At 42.8% G+C, this 23,985-nt stretch overlaps 1 protein-coding gene across 5 annotated transcripts in view; it reads right to left on the reverse strand.

Moving 5' to 3' along the window:
• Positions 1–23,985, reverse strand: part of CD44 (CD44 molecule (Indian blood group)) — an 89,810-nt gene that overhangs the window by 50,411 nt on the left and 15,414 nt on the right. For all 5 annotated transcript variants that reach the window (XM_032166277.2, XM_058446560.1, XM_058446561.1 and 2 more), the window contains exon 2: positions 2,839–3,004. In XM_032166277.2, the coding sequence (XP_032022168.1) occupies positions 2,839–3,004 (166 nt within the window). The remainder of the gene's footprint in view (positions 1–2,838; positions 3,005–23,985) is intronic.

Genomic DNA, 23,985 nt, shown 5'->3' on the forward strand with positions numbered 1-23,985 from the left:
CTCATGTAGCTCAGGAACTTTCCAGAAGTAGCACAGCCAGAGAAACGCATAGCCCCTCTCTCCCCACCAAGGTATCTCTGGGAGTGTGTTACATCTGGAGGCCCTTTCAGACACAACATACACAGCCCAGCCTCTTCTAGCGGCATCCTGGTGGCTAAAAACTTGCTTATTTTTTAATTGTGCTAAAAACACAGTTTTTTTCTGAATATAAAATGCCTCAAAAAATGAGATGCGGGCTGAGAAAATGCCATGTGCAAGGGAAGCTGTGGTGCAGCAGCAGGGCAGAGAGGAGGAAGCTAAATCCAGCAGGTTTTTCAAAATGCAATTCTGGCTAAAATGCACATCGATGCTTTTCATCTTTCCTGCCAGGGGCAACAGCATGGAGTGCATCACCCTGCAAGACCCATGGAAATGTCTGTGAGTCTGAAGTTTCCACGCACACAGAACTCCTATCTATGTGGCAATTGTAGCTCGCATGACTAATTTCTCATCTGAACAGACAAACTGGTTTCCCCAAAGCCTCCTTAGCTTGGCAGGGGGTGTGGGCACAATTAAATGGTAATAAGTTTTCATATATCCAAGAGGTGCTACCAATCAGGGTGGGGCAGACAAAAGAGAGTAGCTGCTAAGGTTTTATCCTAACCCATGAGACTCTGCCATTTGTCCTGTGGCAGAAAGCTGATTCATAGCTACCTGAGTGAAATTATGGAAATAAGTTTTGCAATACTTAATAAAAGTTATGGGTGAAATGATAGATTTCTTTGGCACAGTTTTTCTTTTTCTAAATAATACTTCTTGGTGAACCTACCTGCCAACTCACCCCCATCACATCATGTCATCAAGTATGGATAACACCAACATTCTAGAATCTATTGCATTCTCTTTGTAAGCTATTATTACTGAGTTTTTGCCACCTCATGTTGCCTGCCAGTTTTATGTGTCATGCTAACTGTAAATTTTGGATATTAAAGTTTATATGTGTGTATGTGGCATGAGTAAGTTACTGTTCACAGGGAGGAAAGAATATTCAGCAAATCCAGGCAGCATACATTCCTCCACTTTTAAGCCCCTGAGGAGGGCTTAGTCATTAAAATCCTGTCCTGGGCTGAGGCCAAGCAGAACCAGAATCCCAACTCCTCCACAGGCAGGCTGTGTGTGGAACTTCTCTAAGCCTCAGTTGCTTCATCCATAAAATGAGGTGATAATATTGACCAATAGTGCAGTTTGAGGATTAAGTGAGGGGTTTGGCCAGGTGGGCAGTAGGGCTCCCAGCATCTAAGTGCTTGATGATTGGCCAGTGGCAGTTATAAGAACTCCCCTGGTCCTCAGCACATGGGAGCATTTCTATATTTTGCAAGTATGCCTTGTTTGTATTTCACAATCAAAGTTCAGCTTACTAAATTCACTTTCTTAGGCCAGTGGCCTAGTCAGGGCCATAATTAAACAATTAGCCTTGGAAATAGAATAATGGATTTGCTAAACGGCCTTTTTTCATTGCATCCTACAGTGCAAGGTCAGTAGCCACCAGAGCTTTCTCCCTCTCTCTGCTCCTTTCATATTCCCCCAGACCTAGCTCTGAACACATACAGATGTCTATGTACATCTGCTCTTTATTTTAGAGCAGTGCTGCTCAATAGAACTTTCTACAATGATGGAAATATTCTCTAACCTGGGTTGTCCAGTACAGTAGCCACTGGCCATTGGTGGCTAACCGAGCACTTAAAATGTAGTTAGTGCTAGTGAAGAACTAAAGTTTTAGTTTTAGTATTTTAATTAGTTTAAGTGTAAGTCACCACATGGGGTTAGTGGCTACCATATCAGACAGTGCAATTTTAGGCAAAAGACTTTCCTTTTATCTTTCAGCAAGAGTCTCAGCCATCACTCATAATGTGGGTGCATGACTGTAACCAGTGTTGGAGGATAGAAGCACTTAACTTACACTTCATGGTTTCCGTAGAGTTCTGCAGCTTGACTTTTCAAAAGCAGTCTGTGTGCATGTGAGTGTGTGTTGCAGAGAAAGGGGAATCATATTACCTAAAGACACTGAAAAGCACAGCTACAGGCTGGGGTAGAAACTTCAGAGCAGTTGTAGAGGTTACTCAGTCCTCTTCTAGTGAAAACAAATTGAACCAGAACACTTCACCGTGATTGCCACCGTGGCTTGCTCTTCTTGTGCACCGCTTACCACAAGGCCATTGGAATTCAAAAAATAAAGTCCTTGCTTGTTGTGATTATCTTGCTTGGAGCCATAGTTTGAGGAAGGCTCTATGGAGCTCTAGAATAACAGGGCTCCCAATAATAATATATATATCTTAATATAATATAGCTTAATAATTTTCATGCCTTTTTATTTACTTTTTCAAACCAGAGAAACATAGAAGGGAAACCCAAAAAATTTTTTTAAAGAGAGAGTAAGAGAGAGTAGTTTGAAAAGTCTGCTTTGAGCCAAGTCTGCAGGGCCAAGACTCTAACAGCCACATATTTATTTCAGACACTGTTATTTGGTTTATGTTTTCTTGTGGTTCTGACAATGATGCTGCAGCTTCTTCAAAGCCAGGAGAGCTCTGTGGAAGCAGGTTAGACAAGAGGATTCCAGCCAAGAGGACCCCTAATGGCTTCCTCTGGGCTCCCGCTCTATGATTCACAAAGGTGTCTTTAGCTGACTTTAAACTCCAGTTGTCATACAGGTTCCAGACTGACTTGGCCAAATTAATAGGTGGGGTTGACTCCTTGGGCAATAATCCATTCAGCTGTGAGAAAGGAGCTTTCCAGTTCTAAGCCCAGCTCCCTGGTCCCAGGCTGCCAGCTTTCCCCAGTGGTCGGGTGCTGGTCTCTTACCTGCAGGTCTCAAATCCGATGCTCAGAGCTTTCTCCATCTGGGCCATTGTGGGCAAGGTGCTATTGAAAGCCTTGCAGAGGTCAGCGGCCTCCGTCCGAGAGATGCTGTAGCGACCATTTTTCTCCACGTGGAATACACCCGCAAAGCGGCAGGTTATATTCAAATCTATGGGAAGAAACAGAAATGTTAGATTCTTTTGCATAAATAATTTGGAGACAATAATAAGTTCAGTTTAGGACAGAATCCTTAAAAAGCCAAATAAGGCCAGGTGCGGTGGCTCACACCTATAATCCCAGCACATTGGGAGGCCGAGGCGGGTGGATCACCTGAGATCAGGAGCTCGAGACCAGCCTGGTCAACATGGCGAAACCCCGTCTCTACTAAAAATACAAAAATCAGCCAGGTGTAGTGGCGCGTGCCTGTAGTCCCAGCTACTTGGGAGGCTGAGGCAGGAGAATCGCTTGAACCCAGGAGGCAGAGGTTACAGTGAGCCAAGATCATGCCACTACAATCCAGCCTGGGTGACAGAGCGAGACTCCATCTCAAAAAAAAAAAGAACAAACAAACAAAAAGCCAAATAAACTTCTCTACTAGCCAGAGCCTTCAAAATTCACTTCAGCATTCCAAAGCACCATGATATTAAGCTCAAATCTGAGATAAGACATGGTAAAATAATATCACTCTTACATTCTCTCCATTGATTGCTCTGCAACAAAGGTTTTAAAAAGCAAATGATTCGATTTTGATTATTGGTGTCATACAAACTTACGGAAAACTTACAAAACACAGGAAAGGAATGAAGGAAAGTAAGTCCACCACTACAAAAACTACAGCAAACACTTTTCTGTATCTTCTTCCAGTTTGCTTACTGAATACACACATTCACACGTGCACACATGCACACAAATACTTTATGCATATATACATAAAGTATGTATCTATATACACATACACACAAATATACATACTCACACATATGCTTGCATAATTGAAATGGTACTGAATATACAGTTCTATATTTGAGAGTCATTTTTCCACTTAATCTTATATTATGAGCATTTTTCCACAATCAAGTGATCTCTCCCTGGCTTACAACCTCCAAGAGTTTATGTTCACACCCAGTATAAATGTTCTTATTACCGCTAAAACCAACATAATCTGGCTCCTGGTTCCCTCTCTAACCTCAAAGTAGCTTGCTCTGCTCTAAGCACAAAGCTTCTCTTAAATTCTCTCAGACACTCTGAGCTCCTTCCCATCCTAGAACATTTGTATCTACCTTCTTCTCTGTCTGGAATGTTCCATCCTCAAATGGTCACATAGGTGGTTCATTTTTTTGTCATTCAGAATTTTAACTCCACATCACCTCACTTTAGAGTGCTTCCCTAAACACCCTTACCTAACCCCCAGTCTCTCCCTCAACTCATTTGGCTTTTGTGTCTTCACAACGGCATGGTCATCTATTGGTGTGTGTGGTTATTCTCTTTTTCTCCTTCCTGGAATGAAAGCTCTGAGAAAGCAAGGGCCTTTTACTTGCTTGCAGCTGTTATCTCTAATCCCTATAACAGTACCCAATAGAAAGTAGATGCTCAACAAGTATTTGTTATATAAACAAATGACTCATTGAAATTTCCTCAGAAACACACTTTTAATATATTGGCAGACCAAAAGCCTGTCGTTTGCTCTCAGAGTTAATGGCATTGAAAATGAAGCCTAACTGCTATCAATTGGGTAAAGAATTATTCAATACAAGGACTTTAGTGAGTTTTGTAGACATTAATCTGAAATTCCAATAGAGAGCCAGAAATCATCCTCTTCTACTTGATCCTGTGTAACAATCTCAAAAGACTTCAAAGGTTGTAATTGAAAACTCCTGGGAGTATATGACCCCCGGTTTACACTTGAGGAAACTGCATGCAAAGGGTTAAGTCATTGAAACTATCCTGGTGAAGCTTGATTCCTCCTGAACACTTCCTTAGGCCTCAATGACAGTCCTTCTCTAAGGAGACATGTTGACATCATCTTGGGACAATGCCCCAGGTGCCTGGCCAGGCACCACTCCTTGTTGTTAGTTAAGAACCAGGTCTGGAATCAGACAGAACTGGCATTAACCAGCTCCATCTCTTCTTTGCACAGCTCTAGATGTGGGTAGGAAGATTCCACTTATTTACCAACAAGAAAGTTGAGGCTCAGGGAAGTGAGTTGCCCAAGGAAGCAAATGAGTACTTCTATCTAGAGCCTATAGTCTCCTTCCTGAATCCCAGTTGCTCTGTTCTGTATTTCTGAGCTGACAGCAAGAAGACACGGGACCTATTACAGCAGTGTCTCTGGGTACCCATTACCTTTGAGATTCTGTGTTGCATCATCTTCAGAACTCTGAAAGATGAGTTTTATGTATGTATGTATGTATGTATGTATTATTTATGGGTGAAGCTCAGAAAAATTAAATGACTCCCCAAAGTCACCCAGCTCTTAAGTGGCAGAGAAGGAAATCTATCTCAGACCTGTTTACCACCCAAACCCATGCTTTGAACCACTTTACTATGTGCCCAAGGATCCTTTTCTATCATTAGCGCAACTGAAGAAAGGAGAGAGGCACACCTAAACAACTGTTAAATAATGACAAAGATAGAGTCATTATTATTGAATTGTATGGGCAACCACTGCTTTCTCTTTCCTGAGAAGGAAGCAGGTCTCAACCACTAGGAAACAATGTCTAACAAATGCAAAATGAGATAAGAAAACTGTTAAAATTCTGTATTATCTTCCTTGATTCTGAAAATAGTAAAAGAAGAAACAAGAAATGGAACTTGAAAAGACATAAGCCGATGTCTATTATTTTTATTTTCTTTTGTTTGCATCTTTAGCACATGGGGGGAAAATAACAACTAGGTGAAATGGAGAAAATGTGTTTTTGCAGTTCACTCTTTTTCAAGCCTAATGGTGTTCTCTTAAGCCACTCATGCAGCACTTGGCTGATGGGGCAATGAGAAGATAGAGAAGGAAATGCATAAGGCCCTTTTGCAATACTATTTGTTTTTACTGACCTTTTCAACTTTGGCCTCAGTTGGCCAGTCTTACAAAAGCAAACTGTCAATCTACATCACAGACCTTCCGGGGCCTCTCCTTGTCCAGCACACAAAAGAAAAACAAAGCATTCTTATCAGCTTCTTGACGATAAGGCTGATAGGGGAGCCTCTGATTCCAGGCGAGGCAAACTCCTGTCTGCCCCTGGCCCAGGTGGCTGCTGTCACTCTCAGGTTAAAAATCAACTCCGAGGCATGGACAATAATTGGAGCTCAATGGTAGTTTCTTTCTTATTACAGTCAATTCTACCTTGCCACCTGGCAGACAGAATATGCAAATGTAAGAGGAACCAATTGAGGCTGAGACTTTTCAGTAAAATCCCTTGAGTTTCATAGGTTTCAGTAAAATCCCTTGTGTTTCAGAAGCCAACATAACTTCACTGACAATACATGCATGCATTGTGTGAGTGTGTCTATATGACGGGTCTTCCAAAAGTTCATGAAAAATATGTGCTATGAAAAAACTATACATAGATTTCACATTTTTTTTGCAACAAAATAAACTCTCACTAACTTGATATATCTGAACAGGATCTAGTTTGAGGCACTAACAAGGATAAGACATGATGTTTGAAAAGATCCTCTCTCAGAGCAACATGAATTCTGCTAAAATTGAAGCAAGAACACACACCAAAATTTTTGGTGAAGCTTAGGTGGAAGAATGGCAAAATCATTGATGCTTTATGAAAAGTTCATCAGGACAATGCCCCAAAGAAATCAGCAGCTTACAAACAGATAACTTGTTTGAAGAAGGGACAAGATGATGTTGAAGATGAAGCCTGCAGTGATATGCCATCCACATCAATTTGGGAGAAAAAAATTAATCTTATTTGTGACTTAAATGAAGAGGACCAATGATTAACAGCAGAAACAATGGCCAGCATCATAGACATCTCAACTGGTTCAGCTTACACAAATCTGACTGAAAAATTAAAGTTGAGCAAACTTTCCACTCAGTGGTTGCCCAAACCATTGTGCCCAGATCAGCTGCAGCCAAGAGCTGAGCTTTCAATGGAAATTTAAAACAAGTGGGATCAAGATCCTGAAGCATTTCTTTGAGAATTATAACAGGAGATGAAACATGGCCTTATGGGTGTGATCCTGAAGACAAAGCACAATCAAAGAAATAGCTACCAAGAGGTAGAAGTGGTCCAGTCAAAGCAAAAGTGGACCAGTCAAAGCAGGTGGACCAGTCTAGAGCCAAGGTCACGGCAGCAGTTGTCTGAGATGCTCAAGGCATTTTGTTTGTTAACTTTCTGGAAGGTCAAAGAACGATAACATCTGCTAATTACGAGAGTGTTTTCAGAAAGGTAGCCCAAGCTTTTGAAGAAAAAATGTATCGAAAAGCTTCACCAGAGAGTCTTCCTCCACCATGACAATGCTCCTGCTCATTACTCTCATCAAACAAAGGCAATTTTTTTGAGAATTTCTATGGAGAAGCCATTAGGCATCCACCTTACAGTCCAAATTTGACTCCTTCTGACTTTTTTTTTTGTTACTTAATCTTTAAAAATCTTTAAAGGGCACGCATTTTTCTTCAGTTAACAATGTAAGAAAGACTGCATTGACGAGATTAAATTCCCAGGACCCTCAGTTCTTTAGGGATGGACTAAATGGCTGCTATCATAGCTTATAACAGTATCTTGAATGTGATGGTGCTTATGTTGAGAAGTAAAGTTTACATCTTTAAACTTTTATCTTTTAATCTCATTTTTCCATGAACATTTTGAATTCTCCTCATACTCACATGTGTGTATGCAAGTGATTGTGTGGTTGTATGTGCATGTGATCAGCCAAGACAAGATGAAACAGACAAACTCAACCTTTAGCCTTCCTAGATGTGAAGGCTTAAGCAGGTCCTGACACATTGTAGGTATCTGCAAAGGGCTACTGATTGGATGAAGAAATCCTATGCAAAGTAAAAATTCCACAGTTTACATTTACCTTGATCTCATGAGAAAGTCCAACTCCTAACCCTGACGCTATTTAACCACTTAGGAGCTGCAAGAATGGAGTTAAATACTTCATTTCTGGTCAACCATCCTGTGAGTGTTCACAATCCTTCTACTCTAGGTCACTCTTGACTTAAAAGGAGCCAACATTTTCAAGGCTGTGTGTCATTCAAACCCTGATAATTTATGAAAATATTTCAACAGATTTCCTTGATACTAATGCCAACCCAAATTTTTACCCTGGAGGATATTAATAATGCCAACAGCAAGAGCAGTGGCTAATATTTATTATGCATTCGTTATGTATATGCCAGGCTCTCTTTTAGGCACTTTAGAATTATTAACTCATTTTATCCTTAAAACATCCCTATGAGGTGGGTAATATTGGTATCCTCATTTTCCAGATGGAGAAACTAACACACAGAGAGGGGAAGAAATAAAGAAACATGCCCAAACTCACAATGAAGTAGAATTAAGGTAAGGTTGAGACGTGAATAGCCATGGACCACAGAACATTGCTTGACAGAGTGCCAGTGTCTCTGGCAATGGTGCTAGCCATGCTGCAAACCACTATAGAGAGGCAACACTCCTCAGATGTCTGTGTGTCTCTCCTGAGAAACAGAGACCTCTGTGATTCAGGATCCACTTTGACTCAAGAAGCTAATACTAAATGGCTGATTGCATCTCTCAAACAAGCCTTTCTGGCTGGAAATAAATCAAGAATGTTTTCCATTGAGCCCTCTGGTCTCCAATAAATCTCCTGTATCATGTAATGAATAAAATGTCCCAAGTGCCTCCCTCTGAGTGATAAATGAGCTCAACTGAAAACACTGACTGTTTGAGGCCAGTTTTGGATTCGGAGAGGAGACTTCCTGTGGTAGAAATGCCACCAGGCCTTTAGCACGCTCATTACTATAGGGCTGTGGGCAGCACAGAGGGGTCATGGAGACCAGTGTCCCAGTGTCTAGGAACCTTATCTCCCTACCCACATGGGAAGAGGTCTGCTAGGGAGCGGTCAGGAAGGTGAGAAAAAGGAGCTCTGAAAGAAGGTTTTTTTGTCCTATAAAGCTGGTCTCTAGTGCCAAACTTTTATGAAGGTCAGTAGTTCAACCTAGTTAGGACCTCCTCAAACCTGGTTCAATTCCTGACCCTGCCACTCACTTTAGGTGACACAGGTTGTTAGTTACTTAACCTCTCTGACTCTCCACCTCTTCCTTGATGGGGTGACAATGCTAACCTGTCAGGGTTTATGGGACTATTAAATGAAATAAGGTATGTCAAACACTTGATATGGTGTTTGACACTCAATAATCAGAGCCAATGAGCATTGCACACTTATTAGGTGCCTTATGTACTTCAGCTAATTTAATTCTCATAAAAATGCTATGAGGTAGGCACTATTGCTAAACCCATTTTAGAGGTGAGGAAACTGAGGCACAAAGTGGTGAAGTCCTTTGCCTAATGTCATCCAAATGGGAAAGTCAGTGTTCTAACCTCTATGCTATGTTGCCTCCTATCCAGGCTCCTGGTTACAAGTACTATGCATTCTCTCCTGGATAAACTATCACTGACCCCAAATGCCATTAATCTCATCTATACTGTCCCCTAAGCCTCAGATCAAGGAAAATGGATCTCTAATAAAATTGTCCCAGCACATTTCAAAGCTTTGCCTAGATTGTAGGGCCTGCGAGGAATAATAGCTCCTTGGTCCACCTCAGTTATTTCTGAAGTTGTAGAAAATCACAACATGTACTGGGAAGAGAGCACTGTGTAATTTTCACCCGAGTTGCCATCATCTACGTCTTCCCAAACTTTCCTGAGAGGTGAGTGGGCTGGTTCATGCAGTAGCTAGTATTGGAGCTGGGCTGCAAGGGATTTTCAATATGGAATCCAGGAGTTGGTCAATACATCCATGGACCTGTGAGATTATATGCAAGATTGTGTGTATGGATGTGTGTGTGTGTGTGTGTGTGTGTGTTTAGGTAGGGCAACATCTCTGGTTTTCATTGGTTCTCAAAATCTGTGACACAACCAGGTAAAGAATTACAAGAAATTATTATCTCCAAGGTCTCTAGTAACCAGAAATTCCAGCATTCTGAAATTTTGGAACTTCCCTGTGGGCTTCATGACAACAGAACTGGTGTCTCCCTTCTTCACAATTATATCCCCAGTACCTAGTACAGCCGCCCACGGTAGTCAAATGTTGAATGAAATAATGAATTAATAAATGCTCTCTTTCTGCCCCCAGCCCCCGACAGGCTGCAGTCTTATAGGGTGCAAAAAGATCACCTATCAGTTTCCTTTCCCACATCATATCTGAAGAATCACCAGCTGGCGTTTGCTGAGAATTCCTTATTGGACACTTAAAATGTCTTTAACCCAGAACTTTGCTTCTGTGAACATTTGCTGTTTTCCCTGAAAGCAAATGTTTCAGAGACCAACTTTTAGTTTTGTAACTGGCTTTGTCTGTCTGAATGTGCAAGCCATCATCTCAGTTACAGGACAGTATGTTCACATATCACCACAGGGCCATTTCTGAGGCCAGATTTCCTAGGGAACATGGCAAACACAGTACATTCCATATGAGGACCACCCGAAGACAACCTACAATCGTACTATGCCCAAAGAGAGGGCACTGTCAGTTCTCCAGACCAGACGTCTCCAGATTCTGCAAAATGAGTTAATTTGTTTTCTAACTTGAGCCACCCAGGTGTGCCAGATCCCTATTTGTCATCTCCTCAGGAGGGATGAGGCAGAATTAGATTTTCGGTTCCAGATTAAGCTATATGCAAGGAGAAGTTGCTTTATCATGAAGATGAGAATAAAGCCAATTCCTGCTACTCAATGGTGTTCTAATTCCTGCAGCTCCTGGTCCATGATAACCACAGTGAGCACTCACTGAGTGCCTAGTCTGGGTTCAAAGTATTCAGCACTTTACACCTAATATTTCACTTAATTTTCCTAACAATCCTATGTGGCCGGCATTTTTATTATCCCCATTTTACACAAGAGGTAAGTGATCCATTGAGAAGACGTAAGTAACTTGTGCTAGTCACTGGGGGACCTGGGTTTCAGACTGGGCAATCTGGCTGATCGTTTTCCAGTGTTAAATACCAACTTACGTGCAGGTCAGACACTGAAATGACAGGAAGCCCACTTACCCTTCATGTGATTTTTTTTAATAAAGTGCGGAGAGGTGATCATGAAAAGAGAGCCCTAGAGAGAAGAATTTGAGCTTATTGAATATTATTTTAAGATCAGAAGTCCCTTGATTCTGGACCACAAGATAGGGGCCTTTACCAAGGCTTGGTAAGGCTTCAGTGGAATAAACTTCACTAATGGAATTTTCACTCTCTCTCCAGAGAGGAGATTCTGAAGTCTTGACCTTGACTGGCTTTCCCCAACAGTGGGCTAACTGCTTCTCTCTGATTCTGCCTGTTGGTCTTCCCATCACACTCTTGGGAATTTAGAAAGCCCAAACCTAGTCATAGCCCTCAGGCCTCCTGCCCTTTACAGCCTGAATGCTCTCTCTACAATTAGGCAGGGCTCTTAGGAGAGGACTCCAGGACTTGGGGTTGGCCCAGGTTTGGGTCACCAAGGACACAGGCTGTCCTTGTGACATTTTGAGATGTCTGCGGCCAAACCCAAAAATCTAGACCGACCAAGCTAAGGCTCCAGGTTGATGTAGCTGGAACATGGCTCTCTGGGTGGACTGCACCCAAAGTGATTGAGCTCCTGGGAGTCGGCCACACACAAACCACTTGGGCAGCCAGAAGCCCTGGTAAGCTCTCCAAAATTTTTAGTTTTACAGTGTTGATCATTAAAAAGCCAGGATTCTATTTCTGTCCTCTCATTTGCTGAGCTCATGTCCAAAACAGATTGCACAACTAATAAATCTTACTGAGCTGGTTCTGATCAGAAGTAGGAAGGGAAAAGGACAAGGTTTTGTTGTTTTAAAGCATTATTGTTAATTGGATTATCTACTTTTAAAGCCAGGAGGCACAGTGGGAAGCTTCTAACCAATTTCTCTTGTGACACAGGAGAAAATAAAATCAAGAATAGCCGAGCATGGTACTCCAGCAAGTTAAAAAACAAAACAAAACAAAACAAAACAAAAAAAACAAAAACACACACACACACACAAAAACTCAGGGGTTCATAATTGCAGATTCCTGACTCCTACACCAGCGCTCTTGCTACTGATCTATCTTTCATAAGAGGTCTGAGCAAGCTGTTCTCAAAAAAGCCACAACTCACTGTCTTAATAGGACATGAAGAAGTCATTTTCTTCTTCATTTGTTCGAAGGCTTCAAAGCCCAGAAGTTTTCATCTGGGAGTCTTTCTAGCTATTGTGCCCTCTGCTGCCCCCCAGGCCTGCCAGTCTAGAAGGCCGGCAGCCTTCCCTCTGCCGCCACATCACTCGCCCCCATCTCCTGACGCCCATGTGATGGGCTCCTGGTGAAAGGCTGTATTGTTTAGCATCCACTTCTGAATGAGGCCAGAATCACACTTGGTGGCCGAATCGCCTTTGGCTGCCCAGTGCAGACCATGAGTCTTGAGTGACTCAGTCTCTCCCGGAATTGCCCTGGAGGCGGTTGAGGGTTTAATGAGCAGAGAAAACAGTCATGCACAATCATACCCAGAGAATTTCCTCCAGAATGTGCCCTGGGTTGCTTTCAACTGAGCTATTCATCACTTGGCACTTAGAAAGGCAAGGCACCCCAATGTCTTGGCACCTGGCTAGACCCCTGATTTCTCTGCCTTTTTCCCGTGGAGCCTGGAGACTGTCGTGGCAGCCCATGCTGAACCAACATGGAGGGGCCTGTCACATTGGAGAAGAATCCCGAGGGTTCTCCTAGCTGTTACCCTGGCCCTTCAGCCAAGGCCACCAAATGATCAACCCAGTGCACAGTCTAGAAAGCTCTTGGGTTGTTTTGAGATTTTGGAGAACAGTCCTGTCCCTGTCTCCTAATGGGATGATGGGGACTTGGAGGCGAGGGTATGGAGAACTGTTTAACCCCCACTCCTGGTCCTGGATCCAACAGAGTCTTTCTGGCAAAAGAAAGTATGTGTCCCAGAACTGTTGCTTCACTGCACCAGAATTCTGTAACACCAAGTAGTCTTTGACGAGTGCGTCTTCAGGGAGAGAAACCACAGTACCCACCCCTGTGTGTTGCCATGGTGATCAGGAAATCCTCTGGCCTCACGATCTTTGTTTTCTGCTTTTTCGGATCTTATTGATTTAGCAGATTGACTAGCACAAACCCAGGATGTGGTAAATGAAATGAAAAAAGCATCTCAGGGCCCAGATAGGGTTTTTCCTCTTGCAAGTAGAAAATAAGGTTGGGCCACTTGGTTTTGTCATTGGATTTTTTTTCTGGGTAGTTACAATGACTGATACATCACCTAATCAATATACAGTTTCTGCTAATGTCTATAGCTGGCATTTTGTGGAACTGCTTAGCTTTAGTTTGAGGGAAGACTTTCATAACAGTTGAGGTAAGATGAGAAACTGTTACTCACAGGTAATATCTGTATTTCAGGGGTGATTAATGGGTTGCTGACATGCTGAGGTGAGCCAGGGGCCCCCATCTGGGAGTGGGATGCACTGGTTCTAGCCTAAACTCTGTTAATTATAAGCTAATTATGTGACCTTGAATAACTCCCTGTAGCTCCCCCAGGCACACCTTGCCTTCCTACCACCCAAGATGAAATAAAAAGTTATGAAACTTTTGAAGCTTGGGAGAAAAAAGTGAGAGGGTTGATGTGCATACCTGGGACTGTATTAAAATCTCATAAAGCTTCTCAAAAACCTCATATGAATTAAGACACATTGGGGCTCCACCCTCAGCAGAACAGAATGGATTAAAGTACATCAGGCTTTGCTATTCTTGCCACGTAGCAGTTTCCTTCACCAATTATAAAGCACTTTCACATCCAAAAGCAGCCTGTGAGGCCCAGAGGGTAGGTACTACAGACCCATTTAAAAGATGAAGAAACGAATGGACATAAGTTTCACAGACTCAGTCTTACGGAGAGTTTGATAAACCCAGATCTCAACTCAGATTTTCCAGTTCTGCTAATTTTCTCCATTCCCCTGTGGTGCTGTCTTTTCAACTTGGGTTGTCAACAAGCAAATGGGACCAGTGGCAGCATTCAGAGAGAAGACTGATGGTTTTCAGACGTTTCTTTCTCTCCCTGCCATGATGTCTTAGGCACAACCACAGTAGTTCAAGTGGTTAAAAATCGAGCTGAGCAAATGGGGGCTGGAATGAGGGTGGAAGCGCAGACCCAGAGACTCAATCTACCAGCTGCTCATTCTCATCCAGCACCCACCCTACCCCATCAATGGTCCTGGCACCCGCCACAAAGCCCTAGGAGCCTCAGTGGAAAAGTCTGGAAAATACTGTGGTAGGGGCCAATCAAAGTGATGATGGCCACCACTTAGTAAGTCCTGCAATAAACCAGGGGCTCCAAAGCATTTGGAAACCTAGGAAGGTAAATCACCCCATGCAACGGACATACAAACAGATGCTCAGAGCAATTAGCACAGCTCAAAGGCTGCAGCCCAAATGAAATACATTGTGCAAAAATGCTATCCATGAGCCAGGCTTAGTATTATCATTTTTGTATTTTTTCCCCTCATTAGTAAGAATACAAATATCTTGCAACTTAAGGTTTTTCATAAAGCTTGTCCCTTACTCACTCTGCAGAGGAGATAGCAAAGTTCGAGTTTCCAATCCTACTCTAAGGAGACCGGGGCTGGGTAAATAGTGGACTTGGCCAGATTTATACAATCAAAAACTGCAGTAAGACTTGTTGTCCTTGAAGATACAGCCATCCAGATGGAGAGAAGCAAAAGGTCACCACCAATTCCACCAGAGCCCAACTTCAACACACAGCCCAGGGCATCTCCAAATTTGATTTTCTTTCCTCTTGCCTCTTTTAACATCTCCTTAAGTGAAAAAGAAAAGATTCTGCAGTGTATGGAGCTGCTAATTTGTGTCAGATTGTAGTCTATGTGCCTTAACAGATGCTATACCTTGAGAAGTCAAAAACTCACCCCCATTTCACAGATGCAACAAGTGAGGCTCAGAGTACAGTCCACTCAGCATCCTGCTATGAATGTAGCAAGAGCCAGGAGTCAAACCCCAGAATAACACCTGGTCTCTGACATGAGTTAGCTAAGACTCAGTTTACCAAAGCTGTGCCTCTCTGCTTGGGATATGTGGATTCTCACCCTGGGGCATGAAATGTACGTGAATGGTGGGGTAAATGATGTGGCTGTAACACTAAGGCTCTGGCAGCTTCTACTGCTGAGCCCCCAGCTGGGCTTTCCAGTGATATTAACACTAATAGAGCACCTACTGTGTGCCAGGCTCTGTGCTTGGTACTTCACATGAACTATCTCGTTTCAATCCCACAATAGTCACATGAGATAAGTACTATTGCGATCACTGAAACTTTATACACATAAGAAAACTGAGGCTGAGAGAGGTGCAAGTTTGCACCAGAAGGGGGTGAGGCAGACAAATCTCTTCTTTCTCAGGGGCCACATGCAAATGTCTCTCTCCTTGCTGCACCTTGACTTTAGGAGGGTACAGACAAGAAGCAGAGTCATGCCTCTTCTCAGATAGTTTTAACATCTTGGGTTAGAATTTGCTAATACCATGCAAATTTAGCTGGGGGGTGGGAGCTGATTACTACTTTCTCCTCCCAGGAAGTAGCCATGAGAACAAAGAAGACAGGGAGAATTTCATAGAGAAATTGGTCTTGCACTGGGATTTAAGAGGCCTGAGCCTCAACAGGGCTGACCCTGTAGTGACCACAGCAAGAAGTAAAGCTTGATGAATGGACTGGATTTCTGCCTGACTAGTATAGTCCTCTAATTCTCCTATGAGGAACATCTGTTCTTCCCAGGACAGATGCCATCTGGTTCGCATACTCCATAGATTGATGCTTTTTTACCCCTTTCCCCCTACCACCACTATAATTCACAGGGTGCACAATGCCAGTCACACTCCAATGGGCACTAAGTGCCTTGTAATCCTAGTGGCCTCTTCCCTGTTACTCAAAGAAGCTTTTCCGAATGCAAGCAAGTGAGTGTGCATGTTTTTCTAGGAACAACCATGAGTTTGCTTCAGTTTAGAAAAAAAAAAAGGTAAATCATTCATAACCCTTGGCACTTGGTGGCCAATAGCTCTTACTTACAATTTACCTTACAACCAACACTGACTTACAGGTGGATTGAAACAGAACAAGATTCATGCCTTTAGGTTATCTTGCCTTCTTCAAATATATTAGCAATGAAGTGATGCAGCTGCAAAAATATTTATTTGCAACAACAAAGCATTACAAGCGACAAAGTAGAGCTCTAGATTTCCACTGATTTCAAAGTCAGAGGACTCAGAAATCACCAGGTCACATGTTGATGACTCAATCTCTTTCCTCGTGTTCCTCTTTTTCTATCAGATGCTAAAGCGAACATGGGTGTATGTGTCTGTGTCTGTGTGTGCATGTATGTGTGTGTTTCTGTCTATGTGCACAAGAGCATGCATACAAGAAGCGGGGTCTCCTTCGCAGTCCAAGAACCCTACTGCTATTCACTCTTCAGATGTTTTGGGGAGTCACACTAACTTTCCCAAGCAGAAGCCCTACAGAGGGAGAAGCTGGATTGTGGGGATATTTTTAAAATGCGGGCCAAAAGATTTCCAGGATTACTACAGTTCCAACTGCCCTGTGAAGTAATTGCTTGTAATTCACACCTCTTCCTGAGCTTTCAATCTGTGAAATCTCATCTGGAACAACAGATGCCAGTCTCAAATGCCAAGCTCCAGAGAACTCATTTCTGACAAGCTTTTAAATCCAACTCAAGCCACAGGGTTTGGACCAAAATCTTTACCATTCCATGCTCAGCTGAAGCAGGCCAAACATAACTTCCTTCTTTTAAGGAGCATGATCCCTGCAAAGATCCAGAGGCTTGGAAATGAAGGACATTACAAATGACCCTTGTGTGCAATTGTCAAAGAAAATATGGTCTTGGTTTTCCCTTAAATAAATGACCCTCATACATGACAGGAGACCATACCTCGCAAAAGCCCATTCTTTCACCATAGACATTGGTGACCTAGACCTAGACCTAGAACCATCAGGGTGGGAACAACTGGGTCTCTTTCTACGAAATCTGTGCCTCTCAAAGCACCATTAGTTCCCATAAAGCATGGTGCAAGGTGTCAATTCACAGCACCTTCCCTATGATATGGATGATACGAGCCAGATATAATCTTGGGGGCTGGAGAGTCAGACACAATCTGTGCCCTCAAAGAGCTTACCTCTAGAGTGAGGATATAGCGTACAGGTAAATGATTAATACATGAATACGGTAATTTCAGATACTGATAGTGTTACACAGAAAATAAAAGAGGATATTATAATAGAGAATGACAGGGCTCTTTTGACAGGTGGTCTGTATGTCTAAGGCTCACTCTTTTATGAACTCATGGACATATTTTACTTATTTATTAGGGGGCTTTTTGTAGGCTCAGATACCTGGCAAAAGGAAATACACTCCTCCTCCCCGCAGCACAGAGATTAAATAAGATTTGGAATTCATCTTTGCCTTCCACAGTCCATAAGGAGATGTCCTTAGAATTCAGACTCAGTAGGGTAGACAAGGGAAACTTGGAAGGCAAAGGCTACAACAACTGAATGACCTGGCTTAAGGGATAAGAGTTCCATTTGGGTCACAAGCTGGATAGAATTGGGGTAAGTGAAGCTACATCCATCCCTTCTGAGTCTTGACCAGAAAAAAATTCAAGACAAAAAAAGAGATTTACAGAGCCGCCCAGCAGAGTGCAACTGTGATGTGTCCACTCCCGAGCCCTCTGAACGCTTACAAGGCTCTCCTGACCCCCTGACATCTATGCCATCCATTATTTCACAGTTGCTGGTAACTGGTGATTGCAGGGATTTACCCTCATTGTATTGTGAGATTGTAGTAACCATACTCCAAGTATGGCTTTGATCAGAAAGGTCCAAGTCCTGGCTTGAGCTCTTGCGGGATATTATGCATGCTATGTTTTCTTAACCTTTAAGGCTCAGTTTCTTCATCAGTAAAGGAAAAGTAATGCCTTCCTTATGGGGTGCTTTTTGAGTATTAAATAAAGAAATATACCTAAATCATTTAGCAAAGGACCTGACTTTCTGCAAAGAGCCTGGTACTTAACAGATATTAGCCAATCATCTCAAAGATTAAAGTGTATTAAAGGCAGCTTAAAAGTAAAGTGCCTCTTACTCTAACTTAATTCTTTATTAACTGGTCAACCACTTTCAGTATCCTTGGTTACAACCACTCAAGACCTCCAGGCTTCCTGATAATTAGGAGCCAGAAGCCTAATTATCCAGTACATGGGCTCTTACTCTATATTATATGTGTTCTCTCTTGATAGAGAGGATAGATTGGAGATAGATGAGAGAGAGAGAGAGAGAGAGAGAGACTTTATAAAACACCATTCTAAGGAGGATCCTGCCTCAAGTGTCCTAACCCATATAACCAAAGTGGGTTCCACTGGGACTATGCCTTATTCATCTTTGTGTCCCCAGTGTCTGCCATTTAGTATGGTGCACAATAAATGTTAACTTGGTTTAGTGGGAAGAACATTAGGTTGAAGGTCTAGTGACCTGGAGTTGTAATATCAGGCTTCTTACTGATAAGCTGTGAGTACTTAGAGAAGTCACTTTACCTTCAGAGGCCTCGTTTACTTTATCAGACAAGGACAGAGTTGGATTTGAAAATCTCTAAGTCCCAGCCAACCCAGCCCTCTGCCTCTAGGAGAAGGCTACATATCTTTCTCACTTACTCTACAAACACTCAAGGAATCCGTGTGACTCTCTCCTGCCTGTAGAGAAATGGCATTTCACTCTGGTGTCAAGGTGGTTAAGGTATAATGAATGCGTCAGACAGGGTGGACTGGCCAGTAAAAAGAAACAACTGGCAAAACACAAAAGAAAGTGTTACCAGCATCCTGCTCTCAGATTACACCAAATAAACGCCTTTCAGCACGCAGATATGAGAACCTGCCCCATCAAAGCTGGAAGGAAACAGTGGTTTCAATTAAGAGAAATGCAGCAGCTACTGATTCCCTTAGAGAGAAGGCTCCTAAATTGCTACACACTGTCCCAGTGATCCCTGCAATAAATTTCAGCATCTTGGGCCAATTTGAACCATTCTTCCATTCTAAGACAATCCTCGCCTGAGGAGCTGCTGAGTGGCCCCCAACTGAACAATGAATGGGAAGCTGGGAGGCATCCCCCACCTGGCACCTTGATCTTTGGTGGCCTTGGAGGCCCCATTGCCCCTGGGGAGAGTGAGGAGAGGGAAGTTTCCATCACCTCCTTTCCTGAAGATGCCTCCCAAGAATTCTCAATTGTTTTGAGCTCCTTAATTCTCAAGGAGCCAGAAAAATCCAGTTTCTTAGGAAAAGGAGACACCTTGAACTTTCAAGGCTCCATTCTAGGGACAGAAGAACCGGATTAATCCCATGAAGCTGAATGGGAACTTGCAGTGAAGCGTTAAAAGGGAGAAGGAGCTCTGAATTGAATTCCAGCCCCACCATATAAGAGCTGAGACATCTCAAGTGGGTTACATCCACTTTATGAGCCTCAGTTTCTCTGCCTGTAAACTGGCTCTGATGAAATTCAGCCATTCATTTATTCAGTTGTCATTTGCTGCCTCTCTCAAAGAGGAGTTGATGGGAGTTAGAGAATAAATATACAAAAAGCACCAGTAGAGAGTCTGGATAGTAACAGATGCTTAATAAATGTCCGTTTTCTTCCCTTCTCCTACAGGAAGATGAAACCTTGGATGACTGGCCCCAGTCTTCCCCACTGCAAAGGGGTCTCATAGGTTCTAATTTATGATGTGTTTGCACCACGAAAAAAATCATTTGCACTTTGATAATCTGCTCTTTCATCTCAAGCAACAGTCCAAAATCACACTCTAATGAAATTGAAAGCAGATGAGAAACCGACACACATGTAAATACTCCTATTAAAAGGTGCAAAAGCCTTACTCACTTCTGAGGTGTGGCTGGGAGTGGCCAGATCTTCTTTTCTTTAGAGGACAGCAGAACTAAGCAGCTAAAGGCAATTAAAGGTATTTTTGGAGATGAGAGAATTGATTAAAAACCATGGACACACTTTATGAACTCAGAAGCTGGTCCCTCATTGGCAACCAAGAAATTCCAAGCTTGCGCTTCTGGGAAGAAGGGGACTCTGGGAAACCCCAAACTCAGAATGAAAAGGAAGCTACTCTGTTAAACTGCCTCTGGAAAGAGCCCTTCTGTTCTCTGGCCTCAGAGAACAGCACTGTAAAGAAACAATTGCATTGAGAGAGGGAGGAAAACACCATTTCTTCCTCCAGCCCCACCACCCACTGCCGGGACAGAAGGCAGGAAGAGGCTGATCCTGCTGAGACAAGCAGCCTTGGAGACTGACTGTAATTGTGCAAGTGAAGACAGGACCTGGAGTGCGTTTCCCAGTTCACTTTCACCAGCTACAGCAATAATCCTGCTTCCCGGAATGTTCTATGCTGCTTCATTTGCTCAGCAACAGTTGTTCCAGGAAGCCCGTATGCACATAGTGTCAGCTTGCTGGTGTGCCCGCCCTGCCAAATTCAATGAGAGTTTATTGGCTAATGTTTTGCCCAGAAATGGGATGAAAATCTTCCAGAGGCAGCTGGAATCATTTTCAAGTGCAGCCGGAACACAGTTGGGGCAGAATGGTGAATGGAGAGGCCCCAAGTGCAATCATCACAATGATCTTAATTATGACTGTTGAATGCTTACTCCATGCCAGTCGTTCTATCAAGGGTTTCAAGTCTGTGATCGCGTCAGCCCTTACACAACTCTAAGCCATAGGTATATTACAACTCTATTTTAGAGAGAGAAAATTGAGGCTCAGAAAAGTTAAGTAAACTGCTTAAGGCCACATAATTGGTGACTGGCAGAACTGGAACCCAGCTCTATCTCTGCAATTCAGACGGCTTTCTAAGCACCCAGCACACCAGAAGCAAATCCCCCTAATGCGTCCTTGACAGCCCAGAGACTCAGTTATGTGGGCTGGAGTAAACCTTCTCAATTCCGGCCTTTGGAAGAAGATAGGAAAGCTGGTTCTGAGAGACCCTGGTCCCTGCTGGCCTATTTGAAAAGGATCTTATTTCTGAATGTCTCCCAGGGCTCTGGGAAGCTACTTTTGGAGAAGAAACCAGATGAGTTTTCCAGAGTTTTTAACAACGCAAACAATACAGAATACAAAAGTGGCTGTTGACGTTAGCCTTCCAAACAATACAAAGAACAGGAAGCTCTAATAGATAATTGGGGTCCTTTCCTATATCATCAGAAACTATGTGGAAGGAAGCCTGGGGATGATCTGATGAGGCTTGTTTCAGAGGTGAGAGAGCTGCCCCAAACATGTCCCAGAGGGGAGCCACACCGAGCACCCACCTCAGCCCCAGAAAGAAGTAGCCTGGAGTATCCATGTCTTGCTTCCCCAGCCCTTGCCCCAACTGCCCTGTCTCTAGAGGAAAAATGTTTCCTCCTTATCCCTCACACTCATCCTGAGTGGGCAGATGTTGCATGTGTTCAGCTTCCCTTGGGGTGATGCCCTTGCAGGAAACTGTGGAAGAGATGATTTCTTAGATGATGCCAGCCAAGGAAGCAGGTGCAGGGACTGGGGTGGCTCACAGCTATGAGGAGGAAGGAGGGAGTGAGAGAAGATGTGGCCTGTGTACTGACTCTCCTCTGCTTTTCAAGCACTTGGCTCTTATTCCAATAGAAACAGATAGGTTAAAAGATGATAGACATAGATAGATGATAGACATAAATAGATGATAGATATAGATAAAGATAGAGATAATTAAGAGATAGAGATAGATATATGGCAGATAGATGATAGATATAAATAGATAAAGATAGAGATAATTAATAGAGATAGATATATGACAGATAGATGATAGATGGAACATAGACAGATAGATAGAAGATAGATAGATAGACATATAGATAGATAGATAGACATATAGATGGATAGATGATAGACAAGGTTTTTTAAGAAGTTGAACTTGGAACTCACAGGCTGCATCCACCATGGTAAGCCACAATCCTACCAAAATCACCCCAATACTGAAGTGGATATGGGGCCTTCAAAAAGGAGAATCCCAATTCAGTGTCTCCATGTGCTGGGCACTGTGCTAGGAAAAGATCGAGGCATTGAATAAAGCAGACAAGGTCACTGTCTCGATAGAGGTTATGGACCAATAGAGTAGACAGGCTATTTTTTTTCTTAATTTTTAATAAAGACAGGGTCTGGCTCCATCACCCAGGCTGGGGTGCAGTAGCACAATCCTAGCTCACTGTAACCTCAAACTCCTGGGCCCAAGCACTCCTCCCACCTCAGCCTCCTGAGCAGCTGGGACTACAGGTGCGTGCCACCATGCACAGCCAACTAAAAATATATTTTTGTAGAGACAGGGTCTCACTATGTTGCCCAGCAACCTCTGCAAACCTCTGCTGTCAAAGTAAGTCTTTTGCCTCAGGCTCCCAAAGTGCTGGATTACAGGCGTGAGCCACTGACAGACATTAAACAAGTTGACAACACAGCATGATAAATGCAACAGACACATGAGGTGTAGTAGGAGCCAAGCTCAGTGAAAAGGGAAGCCTTCCCTCTCAAGGCCTGTGCTGTCCCCAAAGGAGATCTGTCTCTCTAAGGAAATGTCTTTGCAGCTGAGAACTGAAGGATGGATTAGGAACCAGCCGGCCAATCTAATGCTCAACAAGGCTCATGATCAGGAAATTCGCCCTCAAAAGAAAGGATACACCATTTTGGTTTAGAATCAAATGGTTTAGAATCCATTTCCTTCAGATCGTTCATCATTAGATACTGAAAAGAACGGGCCCCCTTCCTGCCTAAGACACAATCACATCCTTCAGGTCCATTTTTAAATCCTTTAACTATATTTAGGTGATAAAAAAGGAATGGGAAACAAAATCCTGAAGGCTTCCCCCCATGATGTTGGATTCATGAGCTAACTGTGTGGAGGCAGGGGACTGGCTCAGAAAACCCTCCTGTTCATTTTTGGGTTCATTAAAAGGTTGAGATGCTAGATCCTTAAGCTTTGGACTCAAACTATTAGGAAGGACTTTTTCCTGCCTATGAAAGAGCAATTTTTAATATAAAATCCAATAGTCAATTCCAGACCCCTTGAAAGTAAATCAGGCATATTGGGAGCAAATGATGTCCATGGTGACATGGACATCAGCTCTGGGGTAGAAACTAGGATACAAATCCTGAATTTGCACTAATTAGCTGTGACCTTGACCTTTCATAACCTTGCAGAAGTCATTAAACTTTCATCTCACACAGGAGGACAATAATGCCAACCACGATGTTAATATGGGGCTGCTTTAGATAATGGAACTGAAAACACTTCACACACATTAATACACTCTAAGAGTGCAGTAGAAAAGGGAAGACGACCATTTCCCTTGAGGGTCATCATCGCATAATTTAGAGAAAGAAATGCTAATTCAAGTTCGTAGTAATTCTCTTTTAATGGATCACTCTAGAGCAGTGGTCCTCATGCATGGTGTAGCTCCAACAGTGCTGAGATGGGTTGCAAGTAATGAGTTTCTAATAATAAAGTACTCAAGTGTGCAAAAGACTGGCTATTTCTTGTAAATTATAACAGATTTAAGATTATTCCCTGATATAATTCTCTTTTGTGGAAGAGAGGAAAGGATAAAGTTATAGGTATTATCATTGAGTATAAGCCACAGATCATCTAAACCTCAAACTGCAGTGTGTCCCCCACGTGAGCTCTACCCATGAGGCATGTCTTCTCAGAAAAAGGTTGAGGGTATGGCACAGAAGCACAAAAACTTAGCTTTGCCTTCTTTCCTTAGCCCAAATAGTCTCAAACCACAACTCTAGCAGGTAGATGGACTCCCTTACTCATTGTAGCCCACATTGTTACCAAGGCAAAAAAAATTATTCTGTTCAACCGGAAGTGCAATTTTATTCAGAAACCCTGAACTTGTGCTTCAGGAGAGGT

The sequence above is a fragment of the Hylobates moloch genome, unplaced genomic scaffold, assembly GCF_009828535.3.
Source record: "Hylobates moloch isolate HMO894 unplaced genomic scaffold, HMol_V3 SCAFFOLD_11, whole genome shotgun sequence".
Classification (NCBI taxonomy): domain Eukaryota; kingdom Metazoa; phylum Chordata; class Mammalia; order Primates; family Hylobatidae; genus Hylobates; species Hylobates moloch.